This window comes from Panthera onca, chromosome A1 (genome assembly GCF_046562875.1).
Source record: "Panthera onca isolate mPanOnc1 chromosome A1, mPanOnc1 haplotype 2, whole genome shotgun sequence".
NCBI lineage: Eukaryota > Metazoa > Chordata > Mammalia > Carnivora > Felidae > Panthera > Panthera onca.
In genome coordinates, this window is record NC_138339.1 from 99,552,308 (window position 1) to 99,572,179 (window position 19,872).

General features: G+C 36.3%; 1 protein-coding gene across 4 annotated transcripts in view; it reads left to right on the forward strand.

Moving 5' to 3' along the window:
- Positions 1–19,872, forward strand: part of CERT1 (ceramide transporter 1) — a 102,790-nt gene that overhangs the window by 5,838 nt on the left and 77,080 nt on the right. For all 4 annotated transcript variants that reach the window (XM_060637785.2, XM_060637784.2, XM_060637783.2 and 1 more), the window contains one exon: positions 522–656. In XM_060637785.2, the coding sequence (XP_060493768.1) occupies positions 522–656 (135 nt within the window). The remainder of the gene's footprint in view (positions 1–521; positions 657–19,872) is intronic.

The following is a 19,872-nucleotide window of genomic DNA, read 5'->3' on the forward strand; positions in this document are numbered from 1 at the left end:
TTTATTATTTTTGAGAGACAGAGCATAAGAGGGGGAGGGGTAGAGAGAGAGAGAGAGAGACACACACACACACACACACACACACAGAATCTGAAACAGGCTCTAGGTTCTGAGCTGTCAGCACAGAATATCCTGTTTTATAAAGTGCCAGTTCCAGTCTTTTGGCAATTTTTTTAAAGTTTAGTTGAGAAAGAGAGCACGTGAGTGGGGAAGGGGCAGAGAGAGAGACGAGAGAGAGAGAGAGAGAGAGAGAGAGAGAGAGAATCCCAAGCAGGCTCTGCAGAGAACCCAACACAGGGCTTGAACTCACGGATCGGAGATCATGACCTGAGCTGAGGTCTGACACTTAACTGACTGAGCCACCCAGGTGCCCCTATAATCATTTTGTTTATAATTAAGTTAGAGCTTTTCACATTTTGGTTTTAAATTAGATTGGTTGTTTCAGAAAGTTTGGATTTCTAAAATACTGACTTTTATATTTTGTTTTTCTTTTCCCTCACACCCCATCCCCTTACCTCTAGTGGACAAACTACATTCATGGGTGGCAGGATCGTTGGGTAGTTTTGAAAAATAATACTCTGAGTTACTACAAATCTGAAGATGAGACAGAGTACGGCTGCAGAGGATCCATCTGTCTTAGCAAGGCTGTCATCACAGTAAGTTCCTATTCTTCATTCAACAAGTATTTATTGAGCATCAGCTATACACTAGGAACTTGTTTAGGTCCTAGGGATATATCTGTGAACAAAACAAGTAAAGATCTTTGCCTCTGTGGAGCACAAAGGCTAATACTTCTTTCCATAAAGTTATTTTACAGTGTTTATTACTAGATAATACTACTTTATAAAGACGGGTACTGTATATCTAGTTGTTACAGCAAGCCCTTAAACAAGGGATGCAGAAAAAAAAACATTTGAAGACTTCATATCTGATGAGATAATGACAGTTACATGGTAGGTTATTGAAAAAGGTAAAGCAGAAAACTAAAAAAAAATGTATCTTAACATTTTAAAATTTTAACTTAAAATATGCAAATTTATATTCATTTGCCAGCTTTTTGATGTAATGCTAACACCATCTCTTCAAATGTGAAATTGAGAGAAGTACTTGTAAATATATCCATAATGCATGATTTGCAATTTCCAGTTTTGATTTCTCTAAAGTGAGATAAATGCTTAAAGATAGTTTAAGCATTTAAACTATGCTTAATAGATCCTATACTTAGGTATAGGATCTTCTGACTTTTTTATGTTTTCCTTAATATTTTACAGATGTCTCACCTTTGTCTAATTCAATACCTTTTTAAAGAATGACTCACCTTTATTGAGTCATTCTACTTAGTTTGCATTCAACTTAGTTTACATAGAAGCAACCCTCTTTTTGCACTTGTATTCCATAGACTTACCTAATATTAATTAAGTTATGCAAGGATCACAAGTAAACTGGCATAAACAGGTTTGGGAACAACCAACTGATTTGTTAAACATAACTCAACCTGTGAGATCAGAAGTGCTTAAATATATTAAAAATCGCCTACAAGTTGATAGTAGTCAGTATGCCATGGCATTATTTAATAAAAGTAAAAAAAAAGTGTTGGCTAAAACAGGACTGTTAAATGGAGGTCAGTTAAGGGAACTGTTGTCTTAAAATCCAGAAATGGGTATGTTAAAACTTAATGATAGATTATACTGATACTTTCAAAGAGAATTCACATTATGATAAAATTTATATTGCTTGTAAAAATAAAAAGTATACTTTGAATCTGTGTCGATTTCTAAATCTGACTCAGGTATGTATATGTTACACATTTAAGAGAAATCTTACAGTTTTTTTCTGGTTTTTTTTGGTACATTCTGCCCCTCATATATGTTCAAAGTTTGAAAACAAACTTAGTTGAGTGTTGAGTGGGAAAAACCTATAGAGGAATTGTTTGTAAGTATTAAGAATGAAACTACTACTCTCCATTTTTAGGGACAATTTTAAAGAAATATTTTGAACATATAAAAGCTCAGTATTTATTTTGACTTGTATGTTGTACATTATGGTGTATTTTGAAGTTGTTTCTAGTTTTGTATTTTGGGGTTTTATTTCCCTTGAGATAGATTATTGTATATGCTAGAGGACAGAACAGTGGATAGAAACGTGTTTTACAATCTTGAAATGTCCTTCCTCCAGTCTTCCTATCCTTCCTTCTTTTGTATCTTGTCAGATGCTTATTAGCTACTACACTTTGGAAATAAGCTGTTGGTTGATGTGAAAATGGGGATGAATGAAACTTTATCTTTATTGTTTACTAAATAGTAGTATTCCTAGAGTACTATGCTTGTTTCTGTAGAGTTAAATATAGTTTTGAGTTATGAACTATGGTAATAGTGCATGGCTTATTGAAGGAAAAAAATTTTTAGTAAATAATTACATTGCATCTACTCAGAAAAAAAAAAAAAAAAAACCTGTTCTTTGTAGTTTTGTTGTTGTTTTTGTTATACCTATATTTGCCTACAGATCTTTCATTGTGGTATAGGGTCAAAGAAATGGGTGGGAAAATGAAACAATTTGAAAGAGATGAGGAAGGAATCTAGTGGTGTTCACTAAGCTAAATAGTGGTAGGGAAGGTTAAAAAGATGAACGAGGCAGCAAATTCTGAGTGGTAGTCTTAGAGACTGTGAAACAAGTGGTAAGGAGAAACACAAGCATTTATATTCCTGAACTCCTTCAACTTTCAGTCTTTTCCTTGACTGTGGGTTCACAGGTTCACTGTTCCATATATCAAGGAAGTTATAAAATACAACTGAATTCTATGAGTTTCTGACAATGAGGTTTACAAATAGAACATGTACTTGAGTTAAATAACAAAAATGTAATACTAATTATCTCTGTTAAATAGGTAGCCTTTGCTTTTCTTAAATATGGGCTATGATATATATCACTTCACCTCTGAAGACAAAAAATAAATGGCAGTGTTGAATTTGCTCACATGGCATCTTATAAAATAGATAGTATTCATATGTGGAGAAATCTGGACTTGAATCGTGACTTTGCTGTAACCTTAACATACTACTTATTGGTGAACCTACTATCTGAGCCCACCTTTTTTGATAGAACCTAATTTATTGTTAAATTCGCTCTTATTTTAGTTTAACAATGAAGTCATTCTTAATTATTTTAATCATGTTCTTTAGCTTTGTGATAATGAATTGAGTGAAATACTTTCAAGGAACAAAATATTTCCTGGGAGAATTTGTTACTTGGAAATAATTAATGTGAAGGGATTGAAAGCAGTGGGTAAGAAGAAAAGCAATACTTTTTTCACTTTATGAAAAATGAACTATCTGTTTGTAGAGTAAATGATTATAGAAAGATAAAGTTGAATTTCAGAATTATAATAGTTTATTTATAATTTATTTGCTTAAGATCCAGTCTGTGCTACAAAACTAGCCATGGGAGGTGTTCAATATACGTTAATTGTATTTCTTCAATCAAAAACAATGTTTATGGAATATTTAAACTGTTCTTTATTTTTAAAGTTCTGTTTTTAAATAAAACACTCCTGATAAAAAGATGTAATCTGTGGCATGAAAAAGTGAATGTTTCTCTTTGCTCTTAGTCCTGCACTCAAGGAATAAAGTTACATTTCTGGTGTTTTCTTCCAATAATTTGTATGCCCATACAAGCGTTTGTATGTTTATGTCCTTCATTTTTATTTACACAAATAGTATCATACTAAATCTATTGTTCTTTACCTTATTTTCTTTTAGTATGACTTGGACGTGTTTACTACATTCTCTTGAATTATATGGATGTACCATATCTTGTTTATATGCCTCCTCCCTTTTTTTGGACATTTAGAACATATCTGATTTTTTACTGAATGACTACTGTAGGAACAAACTTATTTTAAAATTTCTTTATAGTTACTGTCAAATGGCTCTTTCAAAAGAGTACCACTTTTCACTCTTACCAATAATGTATGAGTGTCTCTATTTCCCCATACCCTGAAGTATTGAGGAAGTTAGGTTTTGGCAAATGTTAAAATATTTGTCAATCTACTAGATAAAAATAGTACCTTAATATTTTAAATTGCATTTTCTATTTATGAGATTGAGTACTTTGTTTATAGCTCATTTATATTTCTTTTTCCTCTTCCAATCATTTATTCATCTCTTGTTCTCTTTTTCCTTATTGATTTATAGAAGCTCTTGATAACATGATAATTGGCCATTTATCATATTTGTTGCAAATATTTTCCCCAATTTGTCATTTGTTTATTCTTACCTTGTTTTATAGTCTTCTATAGCCTTACAGAAATTATAATTTTTTACATACTCTTACTGACCTTTCCTTTATGGCTTCTGCATTTAGTTATGTTTAGATAGGTATTTCCTACTTCAGAGACTATATACAATATAATATGTAATTATATTTTCATGTAAAATTTATATTTGAGTTTTATTCCTGTGGGAGTTATTTTAAGCCTAAAGAGTGATAGGGGAATTTAGCTTTTTTATTTTTCGTCAAATGACTATGTATTCTAATGCCATTAATTGAATAATTCACCTTTTCTCCACTGGATCGAAATGTCACCTTCACTATAAATTCCCATGTGTATTTGCAGTTGTTTCTACACTCTCTTCTGTTCACTTGATTTGTGTATTCCTTCTCTTTGTACCATGTTTAAAATTATAATACTAATAGTTTGTCAACCAACAATTCATGATCCTTTCATGAAGATAAAAGAAGTGGTTTGTTTGTATTTACTGAGATAAGATATTTTGGGAATTAGGTAGGTAGAGATATTTGGTATAACGGAAATAGTAATGTCTTTAGAATTGGTTTGCCTAGGGTCTGTAGTCCCAGGTCTCACCTTAGGTATTTGCCTTTGTGTACCTGAAACTTTGTAGAACTTCTTTAATTACCAAATGAATGAAATTCCTATTACTCTTAGAGGTTGGTTATACGTAAGTTTATCCACCAATTTTATGGTTTAATATTTTCAGAAGGAAAACTGGAAGATAGTGAAAATGTTTATGGTTAGATTTTTAAAAATTAAAGCCAAATAGTTCTTAGGTACGTAGGGTTGGAAGAAAGTTGAAAGATTCTGGCAGAATTAAAGAAGCCAATAGAGGGGCGCCTGGGTGGCGCAGTCGGTCGAGCGTCCGACTTCAGCCAGGTCACGATCTCGTGGTCCGCGAGTTCAAGCCCCGCGTCAGGCTCTGGGCTGATGGCTCGGAGCCTGGAGCCTGTTTCCGATTCTGTGTCTCCCTCTCTCTCTGCCCCTCCCCCGTTCATGCTCTGTCTCTCTCTGTCCCAAAAATAAATTAAAAAAAAAAAAAAAAGAAGCCAATAGAGATGTAAAAGCAAGGGAAGGAAGTGTTCAAAATTGAAGAAAACTATAAAACTAAACAAAAAATTTTAAGTGTTAAAGAGTAATTAGATCTAAAAAGTTTTTTTTTTAATGTTTACTTATTTTGAGAGAGAGAAAGAGAATATGCATGTACCAGTGGAGGAGGGGCAGAGAGAGAGGGAGAAAGAGAATCCCAAGCAGGCTCCATGCTCCACGCAGAGCCCAGTACGGGCCTCGATCTCATGACAGCAAGATCGCAACCTGAGCCAGCATCAAGAGTCGGACGCTTAACTGACTGAGCCACCCAGACTCCCTAAAAATTTTAAAATAAGAAATTATGATACAGAATAATGTTCAGCAAATTAGATCTCACCAAAGATGAGTAGTGCCATAAACAATCATTCATTGTACAAGGAACTCCAGATTAGTGAGAAATTAAGAAGTTGGCCTTTTATCAACTGTGTAATTTTGCTACATTGAACTGGTGGAAAGAGGAGGGTGTACGCAAGTATAAGCACGGGATAAAATATTAGTTGATAATTCTCATTCTAAGAACACTCACGTCTGAATTTCTAAAAGAAATTAGAATCTTAGATTATTAAGATAATAATAAGATATAAGATAATAATATAAGATAATAATAAGCTATTCAGTTCATTTGGAAATACTATCTTCTATCTTTAGATAACGAGTGTAACTCCTATAATGTAACTCAAATAATTCAAATATAATAGGAAATATTTAAAATGTTTGGTAAAAGGTTTTTGTAAGAAAAATATAAAAAAGTATATCTATTGAAATGTAGGCCCCAAAATGTCAAAATAATTTGCTCAGAATTATGTAATTACAGAATGTAATTTGTTTGCTAGGGTTACCATAACAGAGTACCACAAACTGTGTGGCTTAAACAACAGATTTATTGTTTGACAGTTCTGGAGACTAGAAGTTGGATCAAGGTGTTATCAGGGTGGGTTCCTTCTGTTGCTTTTGCTTGTTTGTTGGCTATCTGGCATTCTGTTTCTTGTAGATGCAATTCTCCCATGTTTGCTTTTATGTTCACATAGTGTTCTCTCTGTGGGCTTATTCATGTCCAAATTTCCCCTTTTTATAAGGACACCAGTCATAATGAATTAGGGGCCTAGTCTACTCCAGTGTGACATCATCCTAACTAATTACATCTCTGCTACCCTGTTTCTAAGTAAAGTTAGTTTCTAAGGTACGCAGGCCTCAGCATACATATCAAGCACACAATTCAACCCATAATACAAAATAATATGAATTAAGACTGTAACACAAGTCTCCTGATTCCCATCTGGTGTTATTGTATCCCATGTCATGACATAGGAAAAAATGTATATGTGATGCATTTTATTTTGTGTAAGACTTGCAGGAACATGCCTGTTAAATATTTAAAAAGTAGCTCTTTAAATTTGTGACTTAGTATTAATGCCTTCTCTTAAATTTCTATAATAAATATAGTCTGTATTTTAGCCTTGAAGTTTCCATAAAGCAAGAAATATACAAAATTTTCTAGATTTCCGTGCTTAAAACAGCAAGGGGCTTGTTTTCCTAATTTTCCTGAAGGTCTTTTAAGCTTCACATACACCAGTTTTTATTTAGTATTTTTATTTACCATTATATCTTTTTATTTTTAATGTTTATTTTATTTTTGAGAGAGAGCGCAAGCTGGGGAGGGGCAGAGAGAGAGAGAGAGAGAGAGAGAGACAGATAAAGCAGGCTCCAGGCTCCGACCTGGCAGCACAGAGCCTGACATGGGGCTTGAATTCACAAACTGCGAGATCATGACCTGAGCCAAAGTCAGACGCTTAGCCAACTGAGCCACCCAGGTGCCTATTTAGCATTATATCTTAATTTCCAAAGTGCTTAACATACCGTTCATGGTCTCTGAAGTCACACCAGGGTTTACATTTGGCTCTTCTTACCACCAAAGTTACCTTTGGGTAGGTTACTGAATTGCTCTGAGTTTGACCTTCCTTACCTGATTAAAGATGAAGGGGGATAAGATCTAACTATGGGATGATTATGTGTATTAAACAAAATAACATAAAGGTGCTTGTCCAGTCTTGGCATAAAGAAGGCACCCAGATTTCTTTAAGTTTACTTTGTGAGATACTTATATTTAAAAGAAAGTCTGCAGTTTAAAAAAAAAAAAAAAAAAAGGAAAAGGAGAATCTGGCAAAGCCTTTATTAAGGGAGAAAAAGATGCAGGTGACTTATTTGAGTCAAGATATGTTTCACCTCCTATTTCAACATATTCTCATGCATTTCCTATGACCACTTTTCTTCCACCTACTGGCTCTTTCTTTCTCTGTCTCTTCCTTTCTGTCTTTCTATAATACGTATATATAAACACGTTAAGTATTTATATGCTTTCTGCATGTTCCTGATAGACTTTTTTCCCCTTGTTCTATTTATTATTGTTTTTTTAAGTCATGTCATGCCTTCTTAAAACTCAGATTTATTGAGGTATAATTTACATCCAGTAAAATTCACCCCTTTTACGTATACAGTTATAGCTTTCATCAATGTATACAGTCATGTAATCACTATTACAATCAGGATATAGACAGTTTCCATCACCTCAGAAAGTTCTCTCCTACCCCTTTGTAGTCCATAGACTCCCCATCCCCACCCTCTGGAAATCACTGCTCTTGTAGTTTGGCCTTTCCCAGAATATTATATAAATGGGATCATACAGTAAGTATAAAGCTTTTGGTGTTTGTTTTTTTTACCATAATGCTATTGAGAGTCATCCATGCTGTTGCATGTATCTCTAACTTGTTCCTTTGTATTATTGAGTACTATTCCACTATGTAGATGCACACAGTTAATTATCCATTCACCACTGAGGGATATGTGTTTGTATCCAGATTTGGACTGCTATAAGCAGGCTGCTGTAAATATTCACTATTCACTATGCAGCTGTTTGTGTAAATATTTGCTTTTATTTCTCTTGGGTAGAAAACTGAGAATGGGATTGCTGGGTCATATGGTAAGTGTATGTTTAATTCTAAAAGAAACTGCCAAACTGTTTTTCAAAGTGGCAGTACCATTTTATATTCCTTCCGAGAATGCATGTGAATTCCAGTTGCTGAACATTTTTGCTGGCACTTATTTTTTACTTTTTGTTTTTTTATTTTAACCATTCTAGTAGCTATGTAGTGATACCTCATTGTGGTTTCAACTTGCATTTTCATAATAACTGATGTTTTACATCTTTTCATCTGCTTGTTACTTGTATCTCTTTGGTGATATGTACATTCAGTCTTTTGTTTCTGTTTGTCTCCTTTTCAATTACTTGTTTGTTTATTTATTTATTTAGAGAGGGAGAGAGAGAATGAGTGGGGGAGGGGCAGAAAGAAAGGGAGAGAGAGAGAATCCCAAGCAGGCTCCACACTATCAGTGCAGACCCCCACGTGGGACTCAAACTCATGAACCATGAAATCATGACCTGAGCTGAAATCAAGAGTGAGACAATTAACTGACTGAACTACCCAGGTGCCCTCTGTTTGTCTTCTTAATACTAAGTTTTGAAAGTTCTTTAAGTTTACCAGATACCATAACTTTTATCGACATAGGGTTTTTTTTTTTCAGACATGTATTTGGCAAATATCTTCTCCTAGCCTAACAGACTGATTTTTGTCACTATCATCAGAAAATAAATCACATTTAAAATATATTTAAATGTAGGACGCCTGGGTGGCTCAGTCACTTCAGCATCCAATTCTTATATATTTTTTTGATGTTTATTGTTTACTTTTTAGAGAGAGAGGCAGAATGCGACCAGGCAATGGGCAGAGAGAGAGGGAGACACAGAATCTGAAATAGGTTCCAGACTCTGAGCTGTCAGCACAGAACCCAATGTGGGGCTCAAACTCATAAACCATGAGATTGTGACCTGAGCCAAAATCAGATGCTTAACTGAGTGAGCCACCCAGGTGCCCCAAGCGTCCAGCTCTTGATTTCATCTCAGGTCACGATCCCAGGATCGTGGGATTGAGCCCCACATTGAGCTCTGTGCTGAGTGTAGAGCCTGCTCAAGATTGTCTCTGTCTCCCTCTGCCCTTCTCCCCTGCTCTCCCTCTTGCTCTATTTCTAAAATAATCATATTTGAATGTATATTTTGCTGACTTTTTTTTTTAATGTTTATTTATATTTGAGAGAGAGACTGAGAGTGAACAGGAGAGGGGCAGAGAAAGAGGGAGACACAGAACTCGAATGGGTTCCAGGCTCTGCACCGTCAGCACAGAGCCTGGTATGGGACTCAAACTCACAAACCATGAGATCATGACCTGAGCCGAAGTCGGACACTTAACCAACTGAGCCACCCAGGCGCCCCTATTTTGCTGACTTTTTGCTCTGATTCCTTAGGAGCCCTTGAAGGCTATCTATTTCCCAGTATAATTTACAAAGATGCTGGCCCTATTATTAGATATTAAATACATTATTTGTACAGAGGTGATATTTCTCATTTTTTTTTTAATTTTTATTTTTTAGTTTGGGTGTACAGGGGCGCACTGTTGCTTAATTAAATTGAGAAAACTTTAGGGGTGCCTGGGTGGCTCAGTCAGTTGAGCGTCCGACTTCAGCTCAGGTCACGATCTCACGGTTCGTGAGTTCGAGCCCCGCGTCGGGCTCTGGGCTGATGGCTCAGAGCCTGGAGCCTGCTTCGGATTCTGTGTCTCCCTCTCTCTCTGCCCCTCCCCCATTCATGCTCTGTCTCTCTCTCAAAAATAAATAAACATTAAAAAAAAATTTTTTTTTTTTAATTGAGAAAGCTTTAGTTTTCAAATTACCTGCTTACACCTCATCATGTAGTGAATTCACTGGTACTGCCGTTGAGCTGCTTCTTTGGAGTGAGTACTTTGTAGGCTTGACTTTTGTTGTTTCTTCACTGAAGGAAGAAGACCATGGCTGATAAAGAATGAGATGTTCTCTTGGTCACCACATTACAGAATATATATTATCCAAAAATTATTTCTTTTAAAAATATACTTGATCACTTAAAAAAGAAAAAGTCACTTACAAATTGATCGTAAGGAACCAAGAGACCCAAGAGACTGTGATGAATTGAAGCTCATCCAGAAATTAAGGTGGTCTCTGAAATGATAATGTATTGAGAGCAAGGGACAGGGTTGGGTAATGATTTCTGAAACTTACACATAAACCCAGTTTCATGAAGTGAAGTTTTCTCCTGTTATGAAAGATGTCAAGGAGTTGCATTTGGCTTTTTAAAAATTAGGAAATTCAGGGCCTCCTGGGTGGCTCAGTTGGTTGGGTGTCCAACTTCGGCTCAGGTCATGATCTCACGGTTCGTGAGTTCGAGCCCCGCGTCGGGTTCTGTGCTGACGCTCAGAGCCTGGAGCCTGCTTCGGATTCTGTGTCTCCCTCTCTCTCTGCCCCTCCTCTGCTCATGTTCTGTCTCTCTCTGACTCAAAAATAAATAAAACATTAAAAAAAATTAAAAATTAGGAAATTCATCACCTCCACTTTATCTCCTTGCCCATAGTAAATGAATTAAAAAATCTTTAACCTGAAAAGGGAGAACAGGAGAGGAGACAATAGAAGAGAGCCTTTTAGAAGCTGAAAAACTGATGGACTGCACAGTAAATTAGTAGATCCTAGAAATCCAAATCCTAAGTTATCATTTGAAAAAGCTAGGAACTAGATTTACATTCACAATAATGTAATACTTTAGCAGTACCAGATACCTCTTGAAACGAGAATTCGGAGGTGGAATTTGATTTAAAAAAAAAAAAATACAGAGGATACATTGATTATCAGTTTAAGAAACACTCGTATCCCCAGATTTTTCTCTCCCAACTGTGCGGTTGGGTGATTGACTTATCCCTGTACCAACCTGACAAAGAGGAGAGGTTTATTCTATAGAGAGAAAAAAATAGTGCTCTCTAGGCTGAAGAGTGGGGAAATAGGCAATAGAAACTATTGAAATCAAGGAATGATACTAAATAGAGGTGATTAAGGGAAATGTGCAAAGTGGGTGCTGAGACCTTAACTTTACCCCATTCCCCACTTGGCTACCCATACACTAGGTGACAGATATTCTCATTGAGGGCAGTAAATTGCTGGGGACTCCTAGAGAATCTGACCAGCCCAAGAGGAAAGACCTAAAGATAACATCAGAACTTCCCCAACAAAGTAGCCTAACTGGATTATCCAGCAGTGAAGCTCATCTTTGATAAACTAACCATGCATAACTTTACAGATTCCAGTCAGCTTTATAGATCCCCAACTCTTAAAAATGAACGGTTAAGATCACCAGGCATATGAAGTTTCCAGTATGAAAGAGATCAAGAGAGTAAATACAAGACTAGCCAACAAACTATTCTAATATTCCACAAAAATAAAGAAGAAAGTTTGTTTTCTCTGTATTCTCAGAGATGAGAGCATTTGGAATCATGAAACAAAAATGTACACTATAAAAAAGAAAAAGAATAAAACAGACCTATTGTAAATTATAAATATGGTAGCAGTGATTTAAAAAAAATCAGAAGGGTTAGAAGATAGAATTATAAACATTTCCCAGAAAATCGAGAAGATAAAGATAGCGAATAGGAGAAAAGATAAAATTGAAGGAATGATCCAAGACTTTAACATTTGAAGAGTAGAAACTTCAGGAAGAGAGAACAGAGAAGAAAGGAAACATCAATAAAAGAATACAAGAGGGGCGCCTGGGTGGCTCAGTCATTTGAGTGTCCGACTTTGGCTCAGATCATGATCTCACAGTTCGTGAGTTCGAGTCACGCGTCGGGCTCTGTGCTGACAGCTCGGAGCCTGGAGCCTGCTTCCGATTCTGTGTCTCCCACTCTCTCTGCCCCTCCCCCACTCATGCTCTGTCTCTCTTTCTGTCTCTCTTTCTCTCTCAAAAATAAATAAACATTAAAAAAATAAAAATAAATAAATAAAAGAATACAAGAAAAATCCATAGAAGTAAATTTACTTGGACGTGAGTTTACACATTGAACGGGTCAAAGGACGTGAGTTTACACATTGAAAGGCCAGCATAATAGATGAAAAAGGACCCATTATTAAGGACATGTCATTGTAGTGAGTCAGATCACTGGGAAGAACGAGGATCGTGGATGCTTCCAGAGGGGAAAAACAGGTCACAACAAAGGATAAGGATTCAAAATTACTGTGGACTTCTCAAAAACAACACTGATAGCTAGAATGCAATGTGCCATGCCTTCATTCTTCTGAAGAATTATTTTCAACACTGAACTCTTTATCCAGCCAGACCATTAAACAAATGCCAAAAGGGCAGATAAAAACATTTTGAAATGTCTCAAAACATTTACTTGTTGCAGCATTTAAAATGTCTTATTTTAGAGATACATGCTCACATATCTACAGATGAAATGATAAGTTTAGAATTTACTTCAAAATAACCCATTTGGAAAGGCTTGAATTGGTGGAGGGTATAGATGAAATAAGAATGGCCAGAAATGTTAATTGTTAAAGCTGAATAGTGGTGTGTGGGGTTTATTATCCTATTCTTTATTTTTGCATAGGTTTGGAAATTCTCATAATAAAAAGTAAACTTACAAATACACATACTACTACAAAGCTTTCTTTTGGAAAATGTGCTCCATGAAAACAAGGAAGTATTAAATAAAAAGGAAGATAGGACACAGACCATTGTTCTCAGAGTATGATCTCCAGGCCAGTAGCATCAAAGCCAACTGTGAACTTGACAGAAGTGCAGATTCCCAGGCCCAACCTCCGATCTAATGAATCAGGAACTCTGGCTATGAGGTTTGGTATTCTGTCTCAATGATTCTGATATATACGGAAGTTTGAGAGCCACACTTAAAAAATAGCTGTGCTCAAGTAAAGAATGGATATCTCATTTCTCTTAACAGCTTGTTCTCTGGACTTTGATATTTGATCTGACATTTTTTTTTTATTTAAAAAAAAATTTTTTTTAACGTTTATTTATTTTTGAGATAGAGAGAGACAGAGCATGAATGGGGGGGGGGGGGGGGTCAGAGAGAGGGAGACACAGAATCCGAAACAGGCTCCAGGCTCTGAGCTGTCAGCACAGAGCCTGACTCGGGGCTCGAATTCACGGACGGCGAGATCATGACCTGAGCCGTAGTCGGCCGCCCAACCAACTGAGCCACCTAGGTGCCCCTTGATCTGACATTTAATTGAATGGAGTCATTATACATAAAGGCAGAAGAATTCCTATTAGTTGTGCTATTGGTGCTAGCAATCTGAATGGACAATGGATGTGAAAGGTTCAGACTTTGGTAAATTGTTAAGTCAGGTAATTGTCTCAGAAACGGACTAGTTATGAGTTGAACAGATGAACATCTACCATATGTCAATCTGACTGCTGGTCCAAATGGCATCTTGACATTTTCTGCTAGCATTGTTCATTGAATTTTCCATGATCTAAAATGTCTTTTTCCCTCCTCCACTATCAAAAGCCTGTTTTTTCTCTGGGCCCAACCTAAGCCACAACTTTTCAACAAACCATTGCTCATCTTTTTTACTTAACTGTAAGATTTTGTAAAAAGAAAACATGGACTCTGGTGCGCCTGGGTGGTTCAGTCAGTTAAGCGTGTGACTCGATTTCAGCTCAGGTCATGATCTCGCAGTTCATGAGATCAAGCCCCCGCGTCAGGTTCTGCACTGGATTATCCAGTAGTGAAGCTCCAGAGCCTGCTTAGGATTTCTCTCCCCACCTCTCTCTGCCCCTTCCCCATTCTCTCTCTGTCTCAAAATAAATATATAGACTTAAAAACAAAATAAAACATGGACTAAGCAACTGTTACGTGCTAAGCATTATGCTAGGTGTTTTACATGTTACCTCCTTTAGTCATCATAATAATCTCCTTATAACCTAACTAAATATTAACATATATTTAGCCTTTTCATATACGTGCTTTTCTCTTGGTTTGTGCCTTCGATTTTTATTTCAAGAAGAATGGCAATTGACCACTTCTATTTCATAGTACAAGGATTTCCATTAGCCCATTGTTTCCCAAACGTCATTGTGCATCTAGAAGGCTTGTTGAAACAGATTCCAGTTATATTTGTAAGTTTTATGTAAAAGTGAAATTTTTTTGAAAGACATGAATATTTTCAAATTACTGAATTGTTTTTGATACTTAGAAGGCTTGGAAAGAATTAGTTTTAGAAGCCAAGTTAAGGTCATTAAGATATGCCTTGATCATAAAGTAATTATAATCAGGGGCGCCTTGGTGTCTCAGTCAGTTAGGTGTGTGACTTCAGCTCAGGTCGTGATTTCATGGTTTGTGAGTTTGAGCCCCACCTTGGGCTCTGTGCTGACAGCTCGGAGCCGGGAACTGCTTCAGATTCTGTATCTCCCTCTCTCTCTACCCCTCCCCAGCTCACACTCTGTCTCACTCTCAAAAATAAAGATTAAAAAAAAATTTTTTTTTTTAATTTTTTTTTTAACATTTATTTATTTTTGAGACAGAGAGAGACAGAGCATGAACGGAGGAGGGTCAGAGAGAGGGAGACACAGAATCTGAAACAGGCTCCAGGCTCTGAGCCGTCAGCACAGAGCCCGACTCGGGGCTTGAACTCACGGACCGCAAGATCGTGACCTGAGCTGAAGTCGGCCGCTTAACCGACTGAGTCACCCAGGCGCCCCTAAAAAAAAATTTTTTTTAACAAAAAAATTATTACAATCAAATAACTTCTGGCAAAGTTTTGGAACATTCCAGTAATGTTATCATTATGTAAATGCATCTTCATGGTTCTACTATCAAATTATTTGAATAAAAGTTCCTTACTGGGTGGTTTTTCCCAGTTCCTAGCACAGTACCTGTGTGAAAACCTGTCAATTGACCTATAGCAAATCTTTATATATATATTTTTTAGGTTTTTATTTATTCAGAGAGAGAGAGAGAGAGAGAGAGAGAGAGAGAGAATTCCAAGCAGGCTTCGCACTGTCAGCACAGAGCCCGATGCAGGGCTTGATCCCATGAACCATGAGATCATGACCTAGCCAAAAATCAGGAGTTGAATGTTAGCCCACTGAGTCACCTATGCACCCCAGTGTTTATATTTCTGATCTGGGTTTGATTTTCAGAAGTCACCAGAAATTATTCAGAATTATTAAATCAGATAATTGAAGCTAAATAAAGGTATTTGAGCCAAATTATATTTTAGTCAGAGCACAGCATAAAGAAGATATTTACTTATATTAATTTGCTTTCTAACACTTCTTCCTTTTAGTCTAAAATAGTACAGTTTTAACATAATAGAAAATGTGCTTAGATGTAGAAGTTTGCTTTTTATGATTCTTGGGACAGGTGGGTGATCCTCTTTTTAATGGCAAACCATTACCAGTAAAATTCCATTACACCAAATCTACAAGCGATTTTCAAACATCATGGGAAAAGATTACAACTTTATTTTTACTAACTTTTAGCTGAAATTTAGCATTTTCTTTATTAATGTAGTCAAAAATTACAGTACAGTACATTATCAGTATTTGTGACTTTTTCACCAACAGAAATTATAAATACTGTCCCATGGCATTATTGGCATACTGCTACTAGATAGTAATTTGTTAAAATAAAATAACACATACAGGGCGCCTGGGTGGCTCAGTCATTTAACTGCCTGACTTCAGCTCAGGTCAGATCTTGCAGTTCATGAGTTCAAGCCCTGCATCAGGCTCTGTGCTGACAGCTCAGAGCCTGGATCCTTCTTTGGATTCTTTGTCTCCTCTCTCTCTGCCCCTCCCCTGCTCACACGCTGTCTCTCTTTCAGACATTAATATTTATTAAATATTAATAAAAACTAAAAAAATAACACGTATGTATATTAGTATACCTTAACTTAAATTTTTTTGTTATGTAATTGGTTTCCTTTAGAATTATATGTATTTTGCTTCATACTTTGAAAACATGTTCTCAGGATTTTGAAAGTTTCATCAGATTTGCATAGGAGTGCATGAAACTTTGCATTACACAGGGCTGCACAGAACATTTTTGTAGCATTAGAATTTTGTTTTGAGTCTGTTGATGTCTTCAAGTAATTTAAGATGAAAGAATTAATACCTAAATTTCTAATTTTTTTTAATGTTTATTTTTGAGAGAGAGAGAGGCAGTGTGTAAGCAGGGGAAGGGCAGAGAGAGAGGAAGACACAAAACCTGAAGCAGGCTCCAGGCTCTGTGCTGTCAGCACAGAGCCTGACCGCGAGATAATGACCTGAGCCAAAGTTGGATGCTTAACCGACTGAGCCACCCAGGCGCCCCAGTATCTAAATTTCTAAAGTGAAATGAAGTATTTCAGGCCCAGGGAAGAAAAGAAAATGCATTACACTATCCTTTCTCTGCTGGGCTTCAGGCTATCTTGGATTTTGAGGTTTTGCATGGTCTACCTTTTTCTTAAACTTCATTTCTTACCAGACTCCCTCCAGTCATGCTACGCTTTTAGTGTCTTATCTAAGCCTGCTCTTTCCTGCCCATAAGTATTTATATGTGCTTTTCTTGCTGTCTGGAATGATCTTTCTTTCTTCCTTTGTCCATTCCATTACTTTCTTGGAAACCTTGGCCTACCTGATTAGATTACTTTTTTTTTTTAATTTTTTTTAACATTTATTTATTATTGAGAGACAGAGAGAGACAGAGCATGAGCATGGGAGAGGCAGAGAGAGGGGAGACACAGAATCTGAAGCAGGCTGCAGGCTCTGAGCTGTCAGCACAGAGCCCCGACGCGGGGCTGGAACCCACAAACCACAAGATCATGACCTGAGCCGAAGTCGGATGCTCAACTGACTGAGCCACCCAGGTGCCCCTGATTAGATTACTTGTAATATAGGCTTTCTCAACATAATGTACCGTTCTTATTTATGGCTTTTACAGTTGAAGTTTTACATTTCTTGTGTGATTGATTTGGTTAACGTGAGTTCTGCAAAGTTAAGAACCATGCCTGTTTATCCTCGGCATTGTATCCCCAGTGCCTTGAATAGTACTTGGTAAATCATAGATGTTCATAAATATTTCATTGGTTGGTTGGGTTACATGGATAAATAAATAAACATGAAAGGTTTAAATCATGGTTGTCCAATAAAAATATCTTAGTTACATATACAAGCCATATAAGTAATAGAAAATTTTCTAGTAGCCACATCAAAAAAGGAAAAACAAGTGAGATTGATTAATTATATTTTATTTAACTTAATATATCCAAAATATTGTCATCCTAATATACAGTCATAAGAAATTATTACTAAGATATTTTACATTTTGTTTTTTACCAAGTCTTCAAAATCCAGTGTGTATTATACACTTACAGCTCATTTTAGTTCAGACTAGCCATACATGACTAATGACTACTATATTGGACAGCACAGGTTTCAATGTCAAAGCATATTAAAAATTAAGAAATTGGGGGCTGCCTGCATCATGGTCCAGCCTTTATTTCAGGGTAAATTTTGAAAGCAGGATTTTGTTTATTCAGAAATTCCCAAAATTGAGATATATCAAATCAGTGTGTTAAATGAAAAAAATTGAAATGAATACTTAATACTTACAGTTTGCTTACCTATATATTTTCTTTAAGATTTGCAAGTTACGAAGGGAAAATACAGTCTTGGAAAAGACATCACGCATTTGAGGGCAGTGAGATTATTCAAACTGACCTTGTCTAAGAATCTTTTGTTAGGTTCTGCTCTCTTGAAGTAACATTTTTATTAAGTGGCTTTAATTATTTTAGCATTTTTTATTGTAGGATGAGTCTGGGAAGGTTCTTCTGGCAAAATATTACTGTATTTTAATGAGTCTGATGCCACCAAATTTAAGATGCACTGTTATTTTATATGTCACATTGCCATTTTAAGTTGATACCATTTGTAAGACATCCTTATTTCAGAGACAAAATTTGTATGTGTGGCAGGGAATTTTATAATAGGTGAAATGAGGTATTTGAGTAGAAATCTCAAAGAGGAAAATGAATGTGGTAAGAGGTGACATGGTAGGAAGCAGCAGTTGTCAAGTTCCTCCATGGCTAGTTGAAGGAACTGTAAGGAGTCCTGTGTGACTGGAGGCCTGGATGGTCTGTAGACAAGGGGAAAGTAGTAGGAAAAGAAGGCAGAGAGGTATGCTCCTGATTCTATAGAGCCTTGTGGGTCCTTGTGAGGACTTCAACTTTGTATGCGAAATGAAAAGGGAAGTTATGGAAGTCTGAGCAGTGGAGTGATTTGATCCTTGTAACAAGATCACTTTTGGCTGCTTTGTTATGAATAGTTTGTAGGAGGAGGATGGAAGCAGGAAACCAGAATTAGGCAGCCCTAAGAAATTATACACATAATCCAGGTGAGACATAGCAGTGGTTTGGATCCAGCTAGTATTGTTTATTAGAAGTGAATGGATTCCAGATTTATTTTGGAGGTCCAGCTGACAAGGTTTGCAGATTTGCTGATGAATGCCTTATATGATTCAGTGAAATGAGTCGGATGATTTCAGGTCTAAGCAACTGTTGGTTACCATTTATGGAAATGTAGAAGCCTAGAGTTTGGTGAAGCAAATCACATGACCAGGTTTTGATGTGTTGAGATGCCTCTTAAATAGTCAGGAGAAGACACAAAAGAGGCAATTAAGTAAGAGTTTGGAGGTTAGGGAAAGAGGACCTGTCTGAAGTTATAAATTGTGTGTGTTTGTGGACACGTGAATGTACATGTGTCAAGTGGTATGTGTGCAAATTTATCTTTTGATCCTCATATCATTGACTGTTTCTTCAGAATTCCCTCCCCCGCCAACCCAGTATGTTTAATTTTTGATTTTAATGTTAGTGGTTTTGTAAAATGTTAGATGATATTTGCTAAACATTTGTCAAATGTGTGGCTCTTGGTTAACAGTGGGATAGAAAGAGAAAGGTTGTAAGGAAAGAGACTTTTGTATCATTTTTAACTTTTTACTTTGAAATAATTTTATATAAAAAATTGTAAGACTAGGGGCGCCTGGGTGGCTCAGTGGGTTAAGCGTCCGACTTCAGCTCAGGTCACGATCTCACGGTCCGTGAGTTCGAGCCCCGCGTCGGGCTCTGGGCTGATGGCTCAGAGCCTGGAGCCTGCTTCCAATTCTGTGTCTCCCTCTCTCTCTGCCCCTCCCCCGTTCATGCTCTGTCTCTCTCTGTCTCAAAAATAAATAAACGTTAAAAAAAAAAAAATTGTAAGACTAATGTGATAACTCTTGTGGACACTTAGATTCACCAATATTTTAATGTTTCTTTTATCTTGTTCTCTAGACACATGTACACATGCCTTATATCTTTCCCTGAGTCATTTGAGAGTAGGTTTCATATATCACACTTCTTTTCCTCTTAATACTTCAGTGTATAATTTCCAAGAGCAAAGATATTCTCTTTGCAGGTATAACCATAATATAGCTGGCAAATTCAGGACATTTCATGTAGTAATATCTTTTTTTCTAATTTAAAGTCTGTATTCCAGTTTTGTCCATTGTTCAGCAGTATCCTTTGTAGCATATTTTTTCCCTTCAGTA